Source organism: Aotus nancymaae, unplaced genomic scaffold (assembly GCF_030222135.1).
Source record: "Aotus nancymaae isolate 86718 unplaced genomic scaffold, 86718_ANA_hifiasm-v0.15.2.pri h1tg000025l, whole genome shotgun sequence".
Taxonomy (NCBI): Eukaryota; Metazoa; Chordata; class Mammalia; order Primates; family Aotidae; genus Aotus; species Aotus nancymaae.
This window is the reverse complement of record NW_026988438.1, coordinates 23872901-23894738: the sequence shown is the minus strand read 5'-3', so window position 1 is coordinate 23894738 and position 21838 is coordinate 23872901. Positions and strand designations below refer to the sequence as shown.

Here is a 21838-nt window from a genome sequence, read left to right as displayed (position 1 = left end):
TAAATATATCAAAATGAAATTTAAGAAGCTTTACCCTAGAAGTTCAATATTGGTTTCTACTTTATTAGAACTGAATAAACAGAAGATTTCCTGCAACTCATACTTTTTCTGTGTGTGAAGGATGGGAGAAGATGAATGATTTGAGACTAGCATAATACTATAATATATTGAAGGTGATGAGGATTTTCTCTGAGGGCTTACAAAATAAAGTTCACACTTTGAGATGCTTTTAAAGTTCACACTTTGAGATGCTGGTCAGTGTTCCTTCTCAAACTGAAATTATCTGCTTAATGGCTTGGCACCATGAAAACTGGTTTACCCTACTTCAAAGAGTTTATTAGACTGTATTTGGACTCACTCCGTTTAATGGTTAAGAAAGAAACTTAGAAGGGAAAACTCTAAGAAAGAAGTTCTCTATCTTCAGACACAATTATATAATTCACTTCATAGATAAGTGATCAAGCACTTTCTCAGACTAAAAGTAAATAATTTTCATTGCATCCTTCAATCCTGGATACTTTTAAAAGTGTGAATCCTTTTTCTTTCTGAGCCATTGAAGAAAATCAAAGACTTTTGACTTTGAACATCACACAGGCCACAAAAAATGAAAGTTTTGTTTAAAGTAATACATAAAATTATGCCTAGCACTGCTCCAGGAATAGGGTAGCAATCTTTCTATGGTTATAGCATCTCTTAGTGGTTATATACATAAAATACTCTTTCTACTGCAAAGCAAAAAAAAGGGGGGGAATGCATTTTTAAAGAAGCTGTTTATAAAAGAACATCAAACAGAAAGCAAACACAACAAAAAATCACTTATTCAAAATACTAGATGCATAGTTATACAATCAGTCAGAGGACAGGGTTCAATTATGCAGGGAAGTAGGAAGGGTTAAATCATCAATATCAATTGATAGCATATTCTTACCAAGGCTTCATGATCTTCTGCAATTTCTGGTATCTCCTGTAAAATTTAAAAACAACGATGTGAGGAGCATACTTAAAAGCAACAATTTTTACATAAAGAACATATTTTGAAGAAAACTCAGGGTTAGGTTTAGGACAGATTTAACTGCTATGAAGTAAAAGAACTTTATCCATTTCAAGACATCATTCAAAGTAATAAACTGCTGTTCTTTAATTATCAGAAACAATCAAAAGATTAGCATTAAACCACTGTCATCAACCAGCTGCATTTGCTTATGAGTAAAGACAACCAGAATAGTCCATTTAGATCAGAATGGTTCTGTGTTCAATGGAGCAGGGGAACCCTAGAAATAAGAATAGATAAATTTTCAATGAAAACAAGTTGAGCTAAAAAGCACTTGACTATAAAGAAATATTTTATTATCTTTCTTTGGTAGACTGTCCACCAATTTTACTTTCTCTGTTTTTTCTCAGATGGCTTCTTCTGCAGGAAGATGCTGCAATCAATGTCTTTGCAATGAGACATTGCACTAGTGTGAAACAACAAAACTGAAACTCTGGGCTGGTGGCTCAGAACTGGCAAATCTGGCTATAAGAAAGGATCATTATGCTTTTTTTAAAAAAAACTAGACTCAATAATATGGAGAAACAAGTGTTTCTAAACTGGCCAAACCATATCCCATTCCTCAAGTCTGCCAAATCTCTCTGGCTTTAAGTATGATCTTCCCTCTGTATGAAACACCTGCCCCCTCTTTGCCCAACTGGCAAAGTCCTACCCCCAAACTCATCTCATTCTAGGCTCCTCTGGGAAGTCTCTTTGACTTTTGATTTCTCTTCCTCACACAGCATAGGTGGTGCCTGCATCTGCAGTCCACAGGCCCTGAGGACACATCGGCTATAAGTCTCAGCACATCTCACTGTCCTTCTAGCTCTTTGAGGGCGGGGGCTCTGCATTGTGACACTAGTGTAATGTGAGGCCCATCCAGAGTAGGATTCAATACACAGTTGACAAATGATTTTGTTTTTCAGAAATTTTCACACTCTCAATCACATAAAACGTAACCACTACAGAAACCCAAATGACCAGGCGAAGACTAGATTTAGTCTCTGGTAAAATATGCGGGAGGGGGATTAAAAATGTATATAAAGAGTCTTTTTCTTCCTCTTCCTCTTCCCCTCCCCCTCCTTTACCTGTCTTTCTTTTTAAAATACTTATTATTTCCCCTCCTTCCTTCATCAAAAAGGCATTTTGGGCAGGGTGAAAGGGTGAAAGGATGAGGGGGGAGGCAGGACTGAGCAGAAGCTGGCAGCACGCAATGACCAGAGGCTACAGGAACCGGGGCTACCTTTGGGAAGTGGCTCATGCCAGGGGTGGGGCAAGAAGATCTAGATAATTCTGGAACATCTTGTTCAGCCAGAAAGTAAAGAAATGCTCAAAACATAATGAGATACAGGCCAAAAGGACACAGAAGTCAGCTTGAAGGAGCTCCCACATAACAAATCTGGGACATGTTGAGCATCAAAATCAATAATAATAGTGATAGATTAAGTCTACTGAATAAAACAGGAATGAATGAGTCCACAGTGTTATAGAGTGATGTACTGATGTTGAAACACCAGATCTCTGGGGGAAAACACACATATCTGCTTGGTATTATTTTCCAATTTCCACAGTGTAACTACTCTCACCATGGCCAACTTAAAGAACCAACATGAAATCAATGAACACAGAGCAGAACAGAGTTGTACAAAAGTGGCTTTCATGAAGTGGTACGAGCTCCCCACTGGAGATAAACATGTAGGTGAACAAATACACAGGAAGAAAACAGAGTTCTTACTACCAAAGAAAACCAACTAATACATGTAGAAAAAAATGATAGTATTAGAAAATTCCCCTTTAAAAATCATCAAAACAATAATTAATTCAGACAAGAAATGTCAATGTCAAAACTGACGGGTGAAACTGGGGTGAGGAGTTGGGCTTTACAGTTTCACTGTGTCTTCCTACATACTTTTCATGAATTAACTGCTAAGGTAGGGAGAAAGTATTACAGTGGAGACATCTGGAAGATGCTATCTGAATGAAGTGGTCAAAGTTAACACCAGTAATAAGACAGATACCATGTGCCATCAACAGGACGAAACGGAAAAAAAAAGTCACAACTATCTGTTATATTCCAGCTAAAGACACATACAACATGGGTCTCCATAAGAAGAAGAGAAATTTTTATTGTGATGGTTGTTGTAATGAGAGAACACTGGATAAATCTGTAGAAAACAAAATATTGTGTTTCAATAGAAAACTAAGCAGTGCCCACAACATATCCTTTTGGGCTATCAAATTCTAGTCCTGTTGGCTTTTTTTTTTTTTTTGAGACGGAGTCTCGCTCTTGTTACCCAGGCTGGAGTGCAATGGCGCGATCTCGGCTCACCGCAACCTCCGCCTCCTGGGTTCAGGCAATTCTCCTGCCTCAGCCTCCTGAGTAGCTGGGATTACAGGCACGCGCCACCGTGCCCAGCTAATTTTTTTGTATTAGTAGAGACGGGGTTTCACAATGTTGACCAGGATGGTCTCGATCTCTTGACCTCGTGATCCACCCGCCTCGGCCTCCCAAAGTGCTGGGATTACAGGCTTGAGCCACCGCGCCCGGCCCCTGTTGGCTTTGAGTTATTTTATAACTCTCTGTAAGCTGTAGGTAACTGATGGAAATACATATACATACATCCTGTCTGGCAGTGATTTAACTGACTTCCTTTCCACTGGTAGAAAGCCAGTTTTGTCTCCATTTGCAATTCATCTCAACATCCCTTTGCTCCATATAAATTTGTGATATTTTAACTTTTCCTTTAAAGTTATAACATCTGACAGGTTTCATCATATCATATGAATAAAATAAATTGTTTTAACACATGTTTATTTGTATATCTGAAGTCAACATGCAATATAGAGGGAAACCTCTAAATTAAACATTTTATTGGAGAACCACAGAATTGCAATTCGAAGCATACACATAGACTGGTAGTCTTTGGTTATGTCTGAGGAACAAAGAGAAGGTTGGGAGTTTTATTAGAAATAAGAATGTTACCTATGGTTTTGAAATAAAGCTTATAGGCATTAAAGTGTCTGAGAGATGCTAAGCTCTGATTGGTGAGTGACAGTGATAGGTAAAACCAGTCCTAGAGTCACAGCAGGTCATTTCAGCAACTACTAGATAAAACTGGTCTTAGGGTTACATCAGGCCACCTTAGCAGCTGGACTTGCAGACAATTCAATTATTGGAGTAGGTACCATGTGCCCATGTGGTTTTTGCCTCAGCTCCTCAACTATGACTTAGTTGGGTGTGATAAGAATTACCCAATTTGTATAATTAATTTTCACATCTGTAGGAGAATTATGATTTTACTTTTCCCTGAAAATTACGTTTAACAAATTACCCTTTAACAAACCCAAATTAGAGGGTATTCTACAAAATGGCTGGTCTATAATTTAAAAACACCAAAGTCATTAAAGAAAAGGAATGAGTGAAGAACAATTCCAGATTGGAGAGACCAGGAGAGACAGGCCAACTGGATGCAAGGTGCTACCTGGAGTTAGATTCTCTCCATTAAAGGACAGAGCTAAGACGATGGGTGAAACTTAAATGGGGTTTCTGGGCAAAGAGCAAGTTAAAATTTTCTGTTCTGTCCTTGCATGTTTTCTGTAAGTTTAAAATGGTTTTGAAATAAAGAGTGTGTGTGTGTGTGTGTAATATATAAAGCAGTGGCTGTAAAGTTTCAAAATAACTTTCTGGCCTGGGGCCTGCGCATGCTTATGGTTTTTATATGAGTTCCGCCTCCTCCAACATCCCTGACCTTGGAGAGCTCTCTCTGACCAGAGCACAGACATAACTCGATGCTGAGTCACAGTGCTTCTTACTCCTCAAATTTGCATCCTCACTTTGGCTTCAGATTACGCGTAAGGAGAAGAGAAATTTTTGTTGCAACATTTGTCTATTGCTCTCAATTGAATAGAGAGAGTGTGTGTGTGTGTGTGTGTGTGTGTGTGTGTGTCAATATACCCATTTTGTTAGAGAAACGTGACCAGAAGAGAAATTACTCTGCAAAGGCTGATGTCTCACAGTGGCCAGAAACCTCTCACCTCAGCCCAAGAAATGGCATTTTTTTTTTCACCAGCAGAAGATAATCTCTTCTTCAAATGGGCTGTGTGATCCTTCTCATTTCCATTACCAGAGTGAAGGACAAAGATACAAAGAGAAAGTGAAAGGGGTGAGGAGGGGGCAGATCCTGTTTAGGGAATTTTCTGTCACACAATCTCTGACAAAGTCCAAGAAGGTTGGCATCTTTGGCCTTTGTGATGCAAATTTCTGGCAGAGCCCTCAAGAGCTGTTCCAGTTGGAGCTCCCTTCGTAATGCAGAGTGCACTGCAGGCTCCAAGAAAACAGCAGAAGGCATTGGGAAGATGCCGCAGCCTTCACAGCTGGGGCTGACTGCAGAGACCACAGGAGCAGCTTCTTTCTGGCTGGGTCTGTGGCCTCTGAGGAGGTAAAGTGCAAAACGTGCATGGTGTCAGCTGGCCTTGGCTGCAAAAGAGTGAGTAGATGAATCCTTTTGGCCTGGCCTGGACCTCCCAGAACAGCCAAGGCTTCTAAGAGACACCAAGTTCTCAGAGGCAATGGCATAAGTTAGAGCTGATCATCTGTGTCCTTGGAGGTTAACAAAGTTACTTTCAAAAAAGAAATTCATTTTTTGTGTAAAGACAAAATTCCAGAAAAGGTCACACACAAGGAAAAAGTGTCATATACATCTTTGTGTTATCCTCCATGTACGTCCTCTTACCCCTCACATGCCTATCCCAGTGTCAGGAGTATGGTTCAGCACTCCATAATGGGCACTTTGCTAAATGAATAAAACAAACAAATCCATCTCAAGTGCGGGTGCTAGGAAATATCAAAGCAAAGACATCATTCAAGGTGTATAATTCAAGTCATACCTCAATTTTCACAACACCCAGAAAATGAAAACAGCTCTGGTTCAGGCAAGGAGGAAACAATTTGAACAACAAAAGGTTAATATGAAATGGAGGGAACCGGTTTCAAGACTGTTCTTATGTTAATGCAACAATGATGACAATTTTTATATATATGTAATATACATATACACAGCTCTAGACTTTCCATCTGTGTCATATGTATGACAGAGTGGGGAGGGGACTAATAATTCATGCAATTAATGCTTCTTTTTAAGACAATTACCAAAGAGTTTTACATGTCACTAAAATAACTATGGGATTCCATCCAGCATTCCTAATACAGCCAGATTTTAGAGAAATGACCTCAACGAAACACATAAAACATCACTTATAAATTCCCCAGATTAGTGAGAACTCCCCAGATACCACTGCTATTTTTCTGAGGAAAACTAGAAAACCAGTTCAGTGTTGACCAAGGTACGGAAAATAGACACACTCTCACAAGAATGGTAAAGTATAAATTAGAACAATAGCAAGCTATTTGGATATTCCTATTTTAAAACTTTAAAAAAACTTTTTAATTTAAAAAGCTTTAAAATGTATATATTCTCTGAGTCAGGAATTATATTCCAATAAAATAAATTAAATATTCAAAAAGGTTTTGCTAAAAGAAAAGCTGATTTTAAAATTTTCAGAAAGCCAGGCCCGGTAGTTCACACCAATAATCCCAGTACTTTGGGAGGCCAAGGCAGGAGTATCACTTGAGACCAGGAGTTCAACACCAGCCTGGGCCACAGATAAAGACCTTGTCTCTACAAAAAATACTTAAAAATTAGCCAGGCGTGGCAGCACCTGTAGTCCCTAGCTACTCAGGAGGCTGAGGCAGGAGGACTGCTTAAGCCCTGGAGGTCAAGCCTGCAGTGAGCTATGATTGTGCCACTGCATTCCAGCCTGGGCAACAGAGCAAGACTCTGACTCATAAAAAAGAATAAAAGTTCAGAAGAAAACCCTGAAAACAATATAAATGTCCTATAATAGGGAAATGGTTCACCATACTATGCACATTCATCAAATTATTATATTGTATATCAATTGCACATAATAAGCTGTAAAGCTGCAAAAATGAAATAGTATACAGGCAACAAAAATAACAGGGAAGAATAATATTTAATCACATGGAAATATTTTTAAGTATAAAAAGCAGGTTATAAAAACACAAGTATTATAATTCTACTTTGATAAAGCCTGTGCATATGTGTATCTAAAAGAATATATAAAAAAGGATATTCCTCAAGATATTAAACATGGTTGTCTGTGGAAAGGCAGACTACAAATGATTCTTATTTTTTTCTTCTGCTTATTTATATACTTTTCAAACGACAGATATAATTTTTCATAATAAAAGAAAGTTAATTTAAAAAACCTTTCTAAGTCTGTCATAAACACATGAATATAACTCTCTTTGGCTGTTGACTTTTCTGCCCGGGGTGGTGTTACAGCTTACTCACACACCAGCGGCGTAATTTTCCTGTCACATTGCCAAGTGGGAAGGAAACTAGAAGTACCCTACCCTTTCATTCTTGGAAATGTTTCCCTTGTTTTTCTGCCCCTAGTGAAGACTGACTAACAGTGGAAGGACACAGAAGTAGGTTGTCTCATTGTCTATGCACAGAGGCATAGACAAAGAACATGGTGTTTTATTAAAACTCAAAGAAGAGTAATTTTTTTTTATGACATTGGACTTGGAGTTACGGACACAATTTTTCTTCTTTCAAATGAAATAAAGTATATCATTTCTGAGAAATGTTTTGATATCCATCTTTTTGATATTTGTTTCTGGAAACACTGTCCCTTCCTCCTCAATATTCCTTATGTTGCTCAGGCTGGGACAACATGTTTCCCCACAATTGTATTTGCTTCCACACCTACGTTTCAAGCAGAAATTAGGAATGAAATTTCAAAATTCCATTAAGGATAAAACAGTTTAAACTCAGATTTTAAAGACTGTGCTCATGCTCTGTCAAAATGACACTTCTTGTTGTTCCTCTGTTGCTGACTTAGCCCGATGACCCCACCCAGTACCAGCTGGAGAGAGACCTTTTAAAAGCCCAGCCTTGTGGTGACAAAATCTCTCAGCATTTGCTTGTCTGTAAAGGATTTTATTTCTCCTTTGCCTATAACGATCTCAAAATAATAAGAGCTTTTTATGACAAACCCACAGCCAGTATCATACTGAATGGGCAAAAGCTGGAAGCATTCCCTTTGAAATCCAGCACAAGACAAGGATGCCCTCTCTCACCACTCGTATTCAACATAGCATTCGAAGTTCTGGTCAGGGCAATCAGGCAAGAGAAAGAAATAGGGTATTCAAATAGGAAGAAGGGAAGTCAAATTGTCTCTGTTTGCAGACAACATAATTGCTATTTAGAAAACCCCATTGTCTCAGCCCAAAGTCTCCTTAAGCTGATAAGCAAGCTCAGCAAAGTTTCACGATACAAAATCAATATGCAAAAATCACTAGCATTTCTAGACATCAATAATAGACAAAAGATAGCCAAATAATGAGTGAACTCCCATTCACAATTGCTACAAAGAGAATAAAATACCTAGGAATATAACTAACAAGGGACGTGAAGGACCTCTTTGAGGAGAACAACAAACCACTGCTCAAGGAAATAAGAGAGGGCACAAACAGACGGCCAAATATTCCATGCTCACAGATAGGAAGAATCAATATCGTGAAAATGACCATACTGCCCAAAGTAATTTATAAATTCAGTGCTATCCTTATCAAGCTACCATTGACTTTCTTCAAAGAATTAGAAAAAACTACTTTAAATTTCATATGGAACCAAAAAATAGCCCATATAGCCAAGACAATCAATCCAAAGCAAAAAGAACAAAGCTGGAAGCATCACACTACCTGACTTCAAACTATAAGGGTACAGTAACCAAAACAGCATGGTGGTACCAAAACAGACATATAGACCAATGGAACAGAACATAGATCTCTGAAATAATGCCACACATCTACAACAATCTAATCTTTGACAAACTTGACAAAAATAAGCAATGGGGAAAGGATTCTCTATTAAGAAATGGTGTTGGGAAAACTGGCTAGCCATATGCAGAAAGCTGAAACAGGGTGCTTTCCTTATACCTTATACAAAAATTAACTCAAGATGGATTAAAGATGTAAACGTAAGACCTAAAACCATAAAAACCCTAGAAGAAAACTAGGAATACCATTCAGGTCATAGGCATGGGCAAAGACTTCATGACTAAAGCACTAAAAGCAATGACAACAAAAGCCAAAATTGACAAATGAGATCTAATTAAACTAAAGAGCTTCTGCACAGCAAAAGAAACTATCATCAGAGTAAACAGGCAACTTACAGAATGGGAGAAAATTTTTGCAGTCTATCCATCTGACAAAGGGCTCATATCCAGAATCTATGGAGAACTTAAACAAATTTGCAAGAAAAAAAACAACTCCATCATAAAGTGGGTAAAGGATATGAACAGACATTTTTCAAAATAAGACATTTATGCAGCCAACAAACATATGAAAAAAAGCTCATCATCACTGGTTATTACAGAAATGAAAATCAAAATCACAATGAGATACCATCTCACGCCAGTTAGAATGGTGATCATTAAAAAGTCAGGAAACAACAAATGCTGGAGAGGCTGTGGAAAAATAAGAATGCTTTTACACTATTGGTGGGAGCGTAAATTAATTCAACCATTGTGGAAGACAGTGTGGCGATCCCTCAAGGATCTAGAACCAGAAATACCATTTGACCCAGTAATCTCATTACTGGGTATATACTCAAAGAATTATAAATCATTCTACTATAAAGACACATGCACACTTATGTTTACTGTGGCACTATTCACAATAGCAAAGACTTGGAACCAACCCAAATGCCCATCAGTGAAAGACTGGATAAAGAAAATGTGGCACATATACATCATGGAGTACTATGCAGCCATAAAGAAGGATGGGTTCATGTCCTTTGCAGGGACAGGGATGAAGCTGAAAACCATCATTCTAAGCAAACTAACACAGGAACAGAAAACCAAACACTGCATGTTCTCACTTATAAGTGGGAGTTGAACAATGAGAACACATGGACACAGGGAGAGGAACATCACACACCAGGGCCTGTTGCGGGGTGGAGACCTAGGGGAGGGATAGCATTAGAAGAAATACCTAATGTAGATGACAGGTTGATGGATGCAGCAAACACCATGGCACGTGTATACCTATGTAACAAACTCGCACATTCTGCACATGTATCCCAGAACTTACATAGTATAATAAAAAATAAAAATAAAAATTTTAAAGCCCAGCCTTGGGTAATGAGGATCAGGCAAGTCATCTCTGAATCTCATTATTTTTAAAGTAAGGAGAAAAATTCCGGCAACATTCTTCAATGTTTACAAAACGTTTCCACAGGTCCTGCTTAGGAAACTGCCACCTTCTCCAACTGGAACCCTGCTCAGGACTCATAACTATATGCCTTCCAAATTGTAGGATCTATTTAATTTGTGTGGTTTCTATCCCAAAGGTTTCTTGTTAATTAATTAAAGTCTTGCTCTAAGTTTAACAGAGAAGCCAGGATTTCTTATAAGAAAAATGGCTTTCTCTTTTCTTTTCAATCTTGACAAAATATCTGAAAAATTTGCTGTGGATTAAATATGCCACCTCTGAGTGTGCGATGCAGACCAGCAGAAGGAAGACAGGAGGCTTTGCAACTCCAGTCCCTCCTTCCTCCATCCACAAAAGTAGTGTGACTTTGAACTTACATAAAACAGGAAGGGAGACACTAAAGGTGACCCAGAGAGACATCATTCCTTCCCACAAATATAGTGTGATAGGAAAGTGTAAGAGATTAATGCAAATGAGAATTCACCCAACATCTGACCTTAAGCTCTGTTTATCTGTCTGAAACCTGGCTGTATATATCAAACTGGGATGGCTTACTGATTATTATAAATACAGTCATGTGTTGCGCATCATTAGGTGATTTTGTTGTGTGACCATCACAGAGTGTACGTACACACACACGGCATAGCACACCTAAGCTATGTGCCACAGCTTATCGCTTCTAGGCTACAAACCTGTACAGCATGTTATTTTGCTGAGTACTGTAGGCAATGGTAACACAATGGCAAATATTTGTGTACCTAAAGATATCTAAACAGAGAAAAGGTATAGTAAAATTATGGTATAAAATATAAAAAAGGCACACCTGTAGAGAGCAGCTCCATTTTAATCTTATGAGACCATCATTATATTTCTGATCTATCATTGATTGAAATGTTGTTAAAATATTCGTAAGCATGATACCCCCTTTTTTTAAGAAAGGCATTCAGTTGCTTTAGTTCACATAAAGTACATTCAGTATTGATATTCTTTCACATTGTATAATACATGTGCAACATGGAGATATAATTCAGACCTGCTGTGCCCCATCCTGGTTCTGAGGGACGGTGAATCTTTTGGGCTGTTCCAGAGGTAGAGATGTGTCATAAAGTAAGGCCACAGCACTGAGAAAACGCAAGAATGTTGACAAGGCACATACATAGCGTCAGTTCTTACTCTTTTTCTTTTAAAGCAAAACTGGTTGTGTCCCCTTCATAAGCATTACAAGCTGAAGTGTGACTCCTCAAAATTCATATGTTTAAGCTTTAAACGCCAGTACCTCAGAATGGGACAGTATTTGGGGATAAGCCCTCTCAAAGGGTGATTACTTTAAAATAAGGCCACTAGGTTTCCCTAATCCAATCTGATTTTTGTCCTTTTAAGAGGAGGAGGTTTCAACACAAAAAGAAAAACCAGGATGAGGACAGGGAGAGAAGGCAGCCATCCACAATCCAGTGACCTCAGCAAAAACCAGCCCTGCCAACACCTTGATCGTGGACTTCCAGCTTCCAGAACTCTGAGGAAAAATAAAGTTTCTGTTGTTTAAGCCACTCAGTCTGTGGTATTTTGTGATGGCAGCTCTAGTAAACTAAAGCAATGAGAACCTGGAAAACAAAAGCTCCCAGTAGGCAGTTCCATCATCAAAATCCATAACTGCCAGCCTCTGGATGTGAGGGGCTCTGCCATAGCCCCCCGTTCAGGATGCAGATCCCACGGGCCCTTGCTTTGGTGTCTTTACCATGGTAACCGTAATACAATTGCAAGTCTAATCATTTCAGTAGTATTTGCACGATATGATTCTGAATGTGCCAGAGCTCAAGCCCTGTATACCTAAGTATCTGTGGCAGAACCAACTCATCAGCAGGTAACATTACACCTGGCTCTGATGCATTGCCCTCGACATATCAATGGCTGGAACTTAGCTTAATCAATAAACAGGGGTAAGATTTTTACATTTTTATCTAACATGTTAGTGTTGCCAAGGCAGCCTCCCCCAGGCCCCACTCTCCCACCAGAAGCAGTGGTGGGCCCATAGTTTAAGCTACCATGTCTGGCAGGTACATGAAGTCATCCAGTTATGACTGAAGGTGTTTATAGTCACAACTTGTCCTCTTCCTCTGCTCCCTAGAAATAGGGAATAGGGGCCTGACATGTTCCAGGCTAGCTTCCAGCCTGGAGCTTCCCTCACAGATAGGACCCTCTGTATCCATTTCCTTTGTCAAGCTCCTTGGATCCCTAAACTTATTCAACTTCCCTCTTGCTGATTCAAGCTCCAGCTCCAGCTCCAGCTTACAGTAACCACATTGGATTCTGACAACATCCAGGGTTTACGTTTCCCTGTCCCACTCCAAGTTGAGGTATGCCTAAACTTTCATGAGCAGAGGTTTCATCATCCTTGAAAAAATAAATGATGCCTGTCTACAGCTGACCCTTTTCCAATCAACCAGGCCTGTTTGTCAGTCTTCTCTGACTTAATGTTCTTCCCATTGTTTGGTTCTAGAAATTTTCTCTACTTGTCTGTGAGTTAAGATCCCCAACTCCAAACTCTAAAGAATATCCTGTCTTTGAATGAGAAAAAAATGTTTTTCACTAGTACCAACTGCAGAGGCCAGATGATGCCAAATGTAGGAGGGAGGGAGGGAGGATGGAAGTGGGGAGAAGGAAGGAAGGAAGCAAGAAAGGAAGGAAGGAAAAGGAAGGGAGGGAGGGAGGGAGGGAGGGGAAAGGGAGAGAGAAGAAGGAAAGGGAAAGGAGAGGAAGGAAAGGGAAAGGAGAGGAAGGGGAGGGAAGAAGGGAGGAGGAAGAGAAGGGAAGAAAGGGAAAGGAAGGGAAGGGAAGGGGAGGGGAGGGAAGGGAGGATGAAGGGAAGGAAGGAAGAAGGGAAAGGAGGAGGAAGGGAAGGGAGAAGGAAGGGAAGGCAAGGGAAGGGAAAGGAAGAGGAAGGGGAAGGAAGGGAGGAAGAAGGGAGGGAGGGAGGGAGGGAAGGAGGGAAAAGAGAGGAAGAGGAGAGGAGGGGAGGGGAGGGGAGGGAAGGGAGGAGCCTAGAAAAATCTTCAACATGGAGAATTATCAATTCATTCTTTGTATCACTAGGTACTGTTTAAACCTGGTTTTAAGTCTCCATTCTCAATGATATTTACTCTTTCATAATAAATGGCTGTCCTGACACTGTACATTATTAACTTAGCATATTAATATGCAATTAACTGATTCAGCAATTTAACATGCTTTAAATTATATGCTCTACTGGTCTATGTCAATAGCACCTGACCACATGGTAGGGGGCAGCCTCCTGCTTATCCTACCAGGCATTCAGCATTTAGTGGTTAAAGGAGTTGTCCCTCCACCAACATAAGAGCTAGCCCTGCCTGGTTCCTGATGCTCCACAGTCACACCAGAGAATCCAAGTCTTGGCTGAGAAGGGGAGCTCCCCAGGAGAAGTGACATTCCTTCCTCCCTCATGATGGAACTCAAGCTCCCTCCAGGACAGTTCACAGTCACCTCCTCTGTGAGGCTCCTTGAGCTATAATGGGTCCCAGCTGGGCACGATGGCTTATACCTGTAATCCCAGCACTTTGGGAGGCAGAGGCAGGCAGATCACTTGAGGTCAGGAGTTCAAGACCAGCCTGGCCAACATGGTGATACCCCGTCTCTACTAAAAATACAAAAATTAGCCAGGTGTGGTGGCACATGCCTGAAATCCAAGCTACTCAGGAGGCTGAGGCAGGAGGATCACTTGAACCCAGGAAGCAGAGGTTGCAGTGAATGGAGATTGCACCACCATATTCCAGTCTGGGCGGCAAGGATTCCATCTCCAATTAAAAAAACATTTAAAAAAAAAAAAAGAGAGAGAGAGAGAGCTATGGGTCTGCCCTCTAGACTCCTGGCTCTCAGGAGGAATTATACATAATGGAATTCTGCCTATATAATACTCTCCATCAATTTTCGGAAGGCAAGGCTCACAAGAAAAAATTTTCCCATGTTCAACTCTTTTGTACACAGTAGGTAGTAAATACCTGTTAACTACATTTAATTTCAAGTAATTAATGACAGGTATTTAACCATTCAAGCGTTAATTTTTAAAATTACTTCAGAGATGATATCTTGATCTGGTTTTATACTTTGAAACACAACTTGAACGAGCTTGAGCTGTCAATATAAAAAGAAACATAAATAGGTAATCTAATTTTTTAATGGATTAAGAGAGGAAAAATTTTTCTTAGGGATAGGCAAGAAGGTGTGGGATTAATGTTTTGTCGACATAATTTCAGTGTTGGCAAGACCCTCTGAGATAACGACATGATTTTTTTCCACATAAATCTGAAATTTATAGCATTTGATGGATTTATATTTTGTCTCAGACACTAGATAGTTGGTGGGCAAAGGATGGAGAAGTCCTGAAATTACAAACCCACTGCCTCGTCACTATCTTAAAACTATTTTTTCCTGAGTCTAACCAACACTTTGGTCTTTAAAACAGAGTTTGCAAGTGTAAGGAATGTGATGATATTCAAAACATTGAGACAAATAAGACAGCTGTGAAAGTTAGGAAAAAAGACGCTTACTCAGTGCCACTCTCCACCATCTGCGTGAGGAGAGAGATGCCGTCCAGGTTTATAAACTCCTGGGCAAACGTGACATCCCGGGAGAGGCTGGCCAAGTCCTTCAGGGCTTCCAGCTTGGCGTCCATACTCGAGGACTGGATTCGTTCATGCAGCTGCTGGGCGTTCTGAGCCTTACGGGGCAAAAGCAAAGGGAAGACTGTTAACAAAGGAAACCACAACAGCAAAACAGATTCATGTTTCAATGAGAAACAGAGATACAATGGCCAAAAGTACAAGACTATCTGCATATTACACAGTGGGCATTTCAAGAACAGGCTTCAAGCCTTCCAACCCAAACACTCCACCTTCAGAGCGAGGTCCATTCATGTCACGACGGGAAGCAGTTGCATTCTTCTCACAGGGGTTTGGTTTCCATTTCAAGGAAAAGCAAGAGCAAGAGCACAAGAATATTAAAGCCCTAGACACTGAACAGGATGTGGCAGAAAGGAGGGAGAAAATGGGAAGTATTTATTCTTTAAGTAAAATTATTATGTAAAAGCAACTGAAAGCTATTTGCTTAGTTAAGCAATTACACAAATTTATACAGCGTGCTCACCCATTCAGTCAATACTCTGAGTAATAGCTGCCTACACATGTTCAGAAGCTTCATTAGCCACCCAAATGAGCTTTCTAGGTTACTGCAAATCTTCCAGCACTCCACAACGATGCTTGTAAATTTCAATTTTCAACAACATGTGTTTCACATGCATTGGCTACTTGTGTGAATTTAAAACTAAATATAATTAGGAAACTAAATTAACAGCTATGCCTAGAATGACTTTTAAGGCATTTGCACTTGGCTTCTACACGCAGGACAAAGAGAAATAGAAATATATGAGAGAAGCTTAACTTACAGATAATAATTTGTAGTCCAGATGTCTTACTCACCCAGTCAAGGTTTACATATCCACCTTTCAGTTGAGGCAGGCAGTAAGAAAAATAAAGGACTAAAATGTTCTGCCTGTGTTTTTGCTTAATAGCGATAACTGAATATCTGTTGTGGTTTTATTTAACTCAAAATCACTGTGGTTCAAGCACTCTGCCATAATCATATTCTCCTTCTCAGGTACTTGCTTTCTGTCTCTTTTTCTTTTCCTTTTTTTCTTTTCTTTTTTTTTTTTTGAGACAGAGTCTCACTCTGTCGCCCAAGCAGGAGTGCAGTGGTGCGATCTTGGCTCATTGCAATCTCCACCTCCGGAGTACAAGCAATTCTTCTGTCTCCGCCTCATGAGTAGCTAGAATTACAGGTATGTGCCACCATGCCTGGCTAATTTTTTTTTTTTTTTAGTAGAAACAGGTTTCACGATGTTGGCCAGGCTGGTCTCAAACTCCTGACCTCAGATGATCCACCTGCCTCGGCCTCCCAAAGTGCTGGGATTACAAGTGTGAGCTACTGCACCAGGCCCTTGCTTTCTCTTTTGAAACTGTGTTATATTTTAGAGAGAGAGAAGATGAGACGTTGACCCCACTAATGAGGTATCTCTCTCCTCTTTGAGGAACCCCTGTGAACTATCACAAGGTTAAGGTTGCAGAGTGGAGGCAGTAGAACCACATAAGTATTGAAGGCAAAACCTATGCCAGCTACAGACTCCGCCTGGAATGTAGGAGGGACTCACACAGGTCCTGAGAGCAGAAGGACTCGAGCCCAGCGGGTCCACAGCCACAGAGCCTGCCCTCCCTGCCAAGTTCCCCTTCACTGTCACCTGGAAGCAGCCCTCAAGAACAGAAAAGGATTCAGGAGGGAACTGATGCAATTCTTTAAGACCCGAGACAGGGATAGAACACGTGCCCCCATCACTTGGTCAGAGGTGTGCTCAGCTCTCCCATTTAATTAAAACCAAAAACAGATGCTTTGCATCAGAAATTAGAAAAGGAGAAGAGTGGGGAGGAAAACGAGAGGCCTCCCTACTTGTCTACTCACTGATCTACAGATAACCAACGCATCACTCAAATACTAAAAGGGAGAGTGAAGATCTGGGTGAGAATTATTTATCTCTTAAAATTGTTCAAGGATATACTACTTTCCAAAATTTTCAAATGGATATACAACATTTACATGAACATGTAATGGTTAACCCAAGCAAATCATTTCAAATTGCTTAAAAAGTGTATTTTTCTTCCAAGAAGGATGTCTGCATTTACTATATAGATTATGATAATAATGAGTACCCAAAAACTATTTCATTGTCATATTAATGCTAATTAATAGTGTTTGGTACCGTTGATACCAATATAAAAAATAGCCAATATAAAAACCTAGCACTTTTTATGAGCCACTGTTCTAAATACCTTCATAAAGTAATTCATTAAATCTGCACAATAGTCCCGGACCAGGTAGGTCCTATCACAATTTTCATTTGACAATGGAAATTGAAGTTCAGGGAAGTTAAGTAACTTGCCCAAGGTCACACAGCTTATCAGTGCTGAAGCTGAAATGGAACCTGGGCAGCTGGACTCCAGAAAATACACTGTTAACAGTGGATCTCAAATTATTGTCTGCATAAGAATCAACTGGATGGCTTCTTAAAACACAGACCATGGGTGACCCCCCAGAGTTTCTGGTTCTAAAGGCCTTGGGTGGGGTCCCAAAAGTTGTGTGTTGAACAAGTCCCCAGGTGCTGCTACTGGCCCGGGAATCACACGCTGAGGACCACCACTCTAAATCACTCAGGATGCTGCATCTCTCTGTGATGATGGAATGAGCAGCTCTGGTTGTGGTTTTCTTTTTCTTTTTGAGATGGAGTCTTGCTCTGTCACCCAGGCTGGAGTGTAGTGGTGCAATCTTGGCTCACTGCAACCTCTGCCTCCCAGGTTCAAGCGATTCTCCTGTCTCAGCCTACTGAGTAGCTGGGATTACAGGCACCTGCCACCATGCCTAGCTAATTTTTGTATTTTTAGGAGAGACAGGGTTCACTATGTTGGCCAGGCTCATCTTGAACTACTGACCTCAGGTGATCTGCCTGCCTCAGCCTCCCAAAGTGCTGGGATTACAGGAATGAGCTACCGCACCTGGCCAATGGTGTTTTTCAATTACTGCCTCATCTTCCCCAGCTGCAACACAAGGAGGCCCTCCTGGTTTACAGTACCTAAGGAAAATTTGCTTGCCGTTTTAAAAGCTGAGCAATTTTCAGGAAAACCCTTTGCTAAGAAAACCAAGAAAAAGTCAATAACATCTGTAATCCCAGCACTGTGGGAGGCCGAGGTGGGTGGATCACGAGGTCAAGAGATCGAGACCATCCTGGTCAACATGGTGAAAGCCCGTCTCTACTAAAAAAAAAAAATACAAAAAATTAGCTGGGTATGGTGGTGTGTGCCTGATCCCAGCTACTCAGGAGGCTGAGGCAGGAGAATTGCCTGAACCCAGGAGGCAGAGGCTGCAGTGAGCCGAGATCACTCCAGTGCACTCCAGCCTGGGTAACAAGAGCGAAACTCCGTCTCAAAAAAAAAAAAAAAGAAAAATTCAATAATGTAGAAGCTAAGTAGATGGAATTTATTATACCTACTCTTATTAATATATAATTTATTATGCCTGTTCTTCCTACTTCATTTGTATGCATTCATACTTACCTACCTAAAAGTAAATAAATAAATCAAATTAAAAATAAGTGAGGAGAGACAACAACAGAAACCTGAAAAGGACAAGTGTCCCAAGCAGAGGAATTAAGACTGTGGAGTCCTCCCAAATCCCACAACTGCTCATGGGTTGCTGCTATAGAAATTGAAAATATTTTACCAAGATGGTCACACATAAGAATAGCAAAGCAATATCCTAACTTGCTGGGATCGTAGCCAAGGAGTCACTCCCAGTAACAGCAGTAAAGCCCTCTCCAAATTGTCAAACTGCAACAAAGTTCATAGACTCAATGGCCTGGAAAGTTCCTATAGAACTATTCACCCCTCTACTGCACTCACCCCAGCACCTGAGAATGATGTGTTCTATTGTCCCGGGGCTGTTCTTACCTCTCCTCTCCCCGCAGGCCTTGCTCCTTCCCTTGGTACCCATATCTAAGGAGACAACTTTTCTTAACAATGTGCAGTTCCTACAGTGTTGGCTTTGGGGTAAATTTCCCTCTTCATTCCAGGACATAGGTGAACCACTGCAGGAGACACATCACTGAAGAGGAGGGGAGGACTGTGGCAAGCCAGGTGGCGAGGGGACTGTGATGGAAAGCCCCATAAAGCAGGAGTCAGAGGCAGGGCCACTTCCAGCTCTGTCACTGGCTAGCTCTGGGGCTGCAGTGAACTTCTCTCTTCACCTCTCTTGGCCTCATTTTCCCCATCGGTAGGTACACCAAGGAACTGTGGTGAGACTGTGCTTAAGGTTCCCTTCCACCCACAGTGTGACAGACTGCTTCTCAGCTGGGCAGTAACCCTCATCAGAGTCCACCAGGAAAAGGTGCTCCACAGAGGTGAGTCCCAGAAGTGACCTCCAATCAAAATATTATGTCAAACTGGTGGGACCCTTTTAATGCAATATTTTCCCAATTGGATTCAGAATAGGCAGGGATACACATTTTTTTATCTTCTCTAATTTCTAAACAAGCTGGAAATAAAACTTTATACAAAAAAAAATGAGAATAAAAGTTTTTATTCTTAAAGTATTGGGGTTTTGTAAGAAAATTTTGTTTTTGGATATCAGTTATTGCAGGTCACTCTGTATATACTTTTCTCTGCCTCTTCTCAGACAAGTCTTTCCAGTTATCCATTGGAAAGGAATGTCCCTTCAAAATCCTCAGGATCCTCATTCACTGATTCAACAAATATTTCTTAAAAGCTTGGCATTGTTCTGCACATTTGGGATACAGCAACAAACAAGACAGCCACGGTTCTCACCCTCCTGAGGCTCACCCACCTTGGTGTGGCAGGTGCACAATTTTTTTTTTTTTTTTTTTTTTTTTTTTTGAGATAGAGTCTTGCTCTGTCGCCCAGGCTGGAGTCCAGTGGTATGATCTCAGCTCACTGCAACCTCCACCTCCCGGGTTTGAGCAATTCTCCTGCCTTAGCCTCCCAAGTAGCTGGGATTACAGGCAGCTAATTTTTGTATTTTTAGTAGAGATGGGGTTTCACCATGTTGGCCAGGCTGGTCTTGAACTCCTGACCTCGTGATCGACCCGCCTCAGCCTCCCAAAGTGTTGGGATTACAGGCATGAGCCACCATGCCCAACCTACAATTTAAAAAATTAGCAATAAAAAATCAAATATTGATGTTTTATAGCAAAACCTAAAATGGAGAGTTTGTGTTAGAGAGTGACTGATGTCTTCTTTAGATGCGGTGGTTTTCAGGGACAAGCAACCTAAGGAAGTGACATTCACAGAAAGAACTGACTGGCAAGGAGGACTCTACCACATTGGGGAGTAGAATATTCTGGGCAGCATAAATGGTTAGTACTGAAGCCCTGATTCAGGTGGAACAAGCCTGGCCTGTGTGGAGGGATAGAAAGGAGAGGACTGGTGTGTTTGGGATCTGCAAGCAAAGGAGTGTGGAGGGAACTGAGGATGCTGAAGCGGCGGACCAGACAGCCTAGGGTGCTCATGAGCATGCAGAACTGGAGGAATCCCTGGCAGTGAGGTGCTTCCCTGAAGGGATGCATCTGAATACCTGAGACAGATGTGTGGTACAGTTGAAGCCCTTAAACCAGCATTCATAGGCAAACATTGAGCAGCCATCCCGTTTACCAATAGGACAATGGTGAAATAGTCATGATATAGTCATAGGACAAAATATATGGAACTATATAGGGAACTTTTCGAGAATGTAAAATAGTGTGGGAACATCCAAATAGTGTGGGAACATCCTCATGATACAATATTAATGGAAATAGCCAGGATAAAAACATATTTTATTGTTTGTGGGAGGTGGGAATATATGCAGGAGTGTGTATCTGCTAAAATGTAATGTCACCCAGCACCTAGAAGAGTGCCTGGCAATTACCATGAGTTCAAAACACATTGCACTAAATGAACATACAAATGAATATATATAGTCATGATTTCAAAACACATTTCACTAAATGAATGTACAAATGAATATATATAGTATGCACACATATGTATACACACATTTAAATACAAATGGCCAAAAAAGGCAAATAGATGTGACTTGTGGTTATTTATAAACTGTAATATTCAAAATAATTTTCTTTGCAGAAAGCCTCATTTTTTGAATTTTCTGTAATGAATCTGTACCATCTTTAGATTTGGGAGGAAAAAGTCAACATTATTAAAAAATAAGATAGCCTTAGTTCTGATTTTTCAAGCAACCACCATACATGAAGAGAATCTAGTAGTCATGTAGATCTCTGTATCAGAGAGCAAGTTATATTTTCTGGTATTGTCCTAAGGATAGATTTACTTTGGGCCATTGAAACATCTGGATGTGGCTGTCTCATGTCCCAGATAGGAAAGGGTTCTGGACCCAGACTTCAGACTGCAAGGGAGGAAATAGCTCATAAAGGCTCAGCCCTGGTCACAGGAAAAGATACTGGTAGTGTGTGCATGTCAAGCATTTACCATCTCTCTCTTGAAGATACAAGTTAAAATCATCCCCAAGAAACTTCCAGCATAACTCTGGGTCCATGATGCCAATTAAAAAGTAGTCTAAAAAAATCCTCAGTTTCAACAGTTTAACAGATATCTTCAAATGTACACTCAATGTTGCCCAGCAATGCAACATTCTCCTGGAATGTTTGCTGTGTCCCTTTAAAATTACTCCTCCACATCTTTTCTTCTCTCCTTAAACACCCTCTATGTTTTTCTACTGCCTCTCTTCCACTGGTGATCATTTTATTGAGGAAGTCAAAGCAATCAGCCAGGAGTTCCTTCATCTTCCTACTTCTAACGGCACCAGCTGCTGGCATCTCTACCCTCAAGCTCTATTTCCTCCTGATAGATACTGTGTGCCAAAGG

At 40.5% G+C, this 21838-nt stretch overlaps 1 protein-coding gene across 4 annotated transcripts in view; it reads right to left on the bottom strand.

Annotated features, from left to right (window-relative positions):
* The window catches only part of ELMO1 (engulfment and cell motility 1), a 571068-nt gene that overhangs the window by 367436 nt on the left and 181794 nt on the right, over positions 1-21838 (bottom strand). For all 4 annotated transcript variants that reach the window (XM_021669358.2, XM_021669357.2, XM_064380449.1 and 1 more), the window contains exons 6-7: positions 14894-15063; positions 929-964 (exon numbers count right to left, since the gene is read on the bottom strand). In XM_021669358.2, coding sequence (XP_021525033.1) covers positions 929-964; positions 14894-15063 — 206 coding nt within the window. The remainder of the gene's footprint in view (positions 1-928; positions 965-14893; positions 15064-21838) is intronic.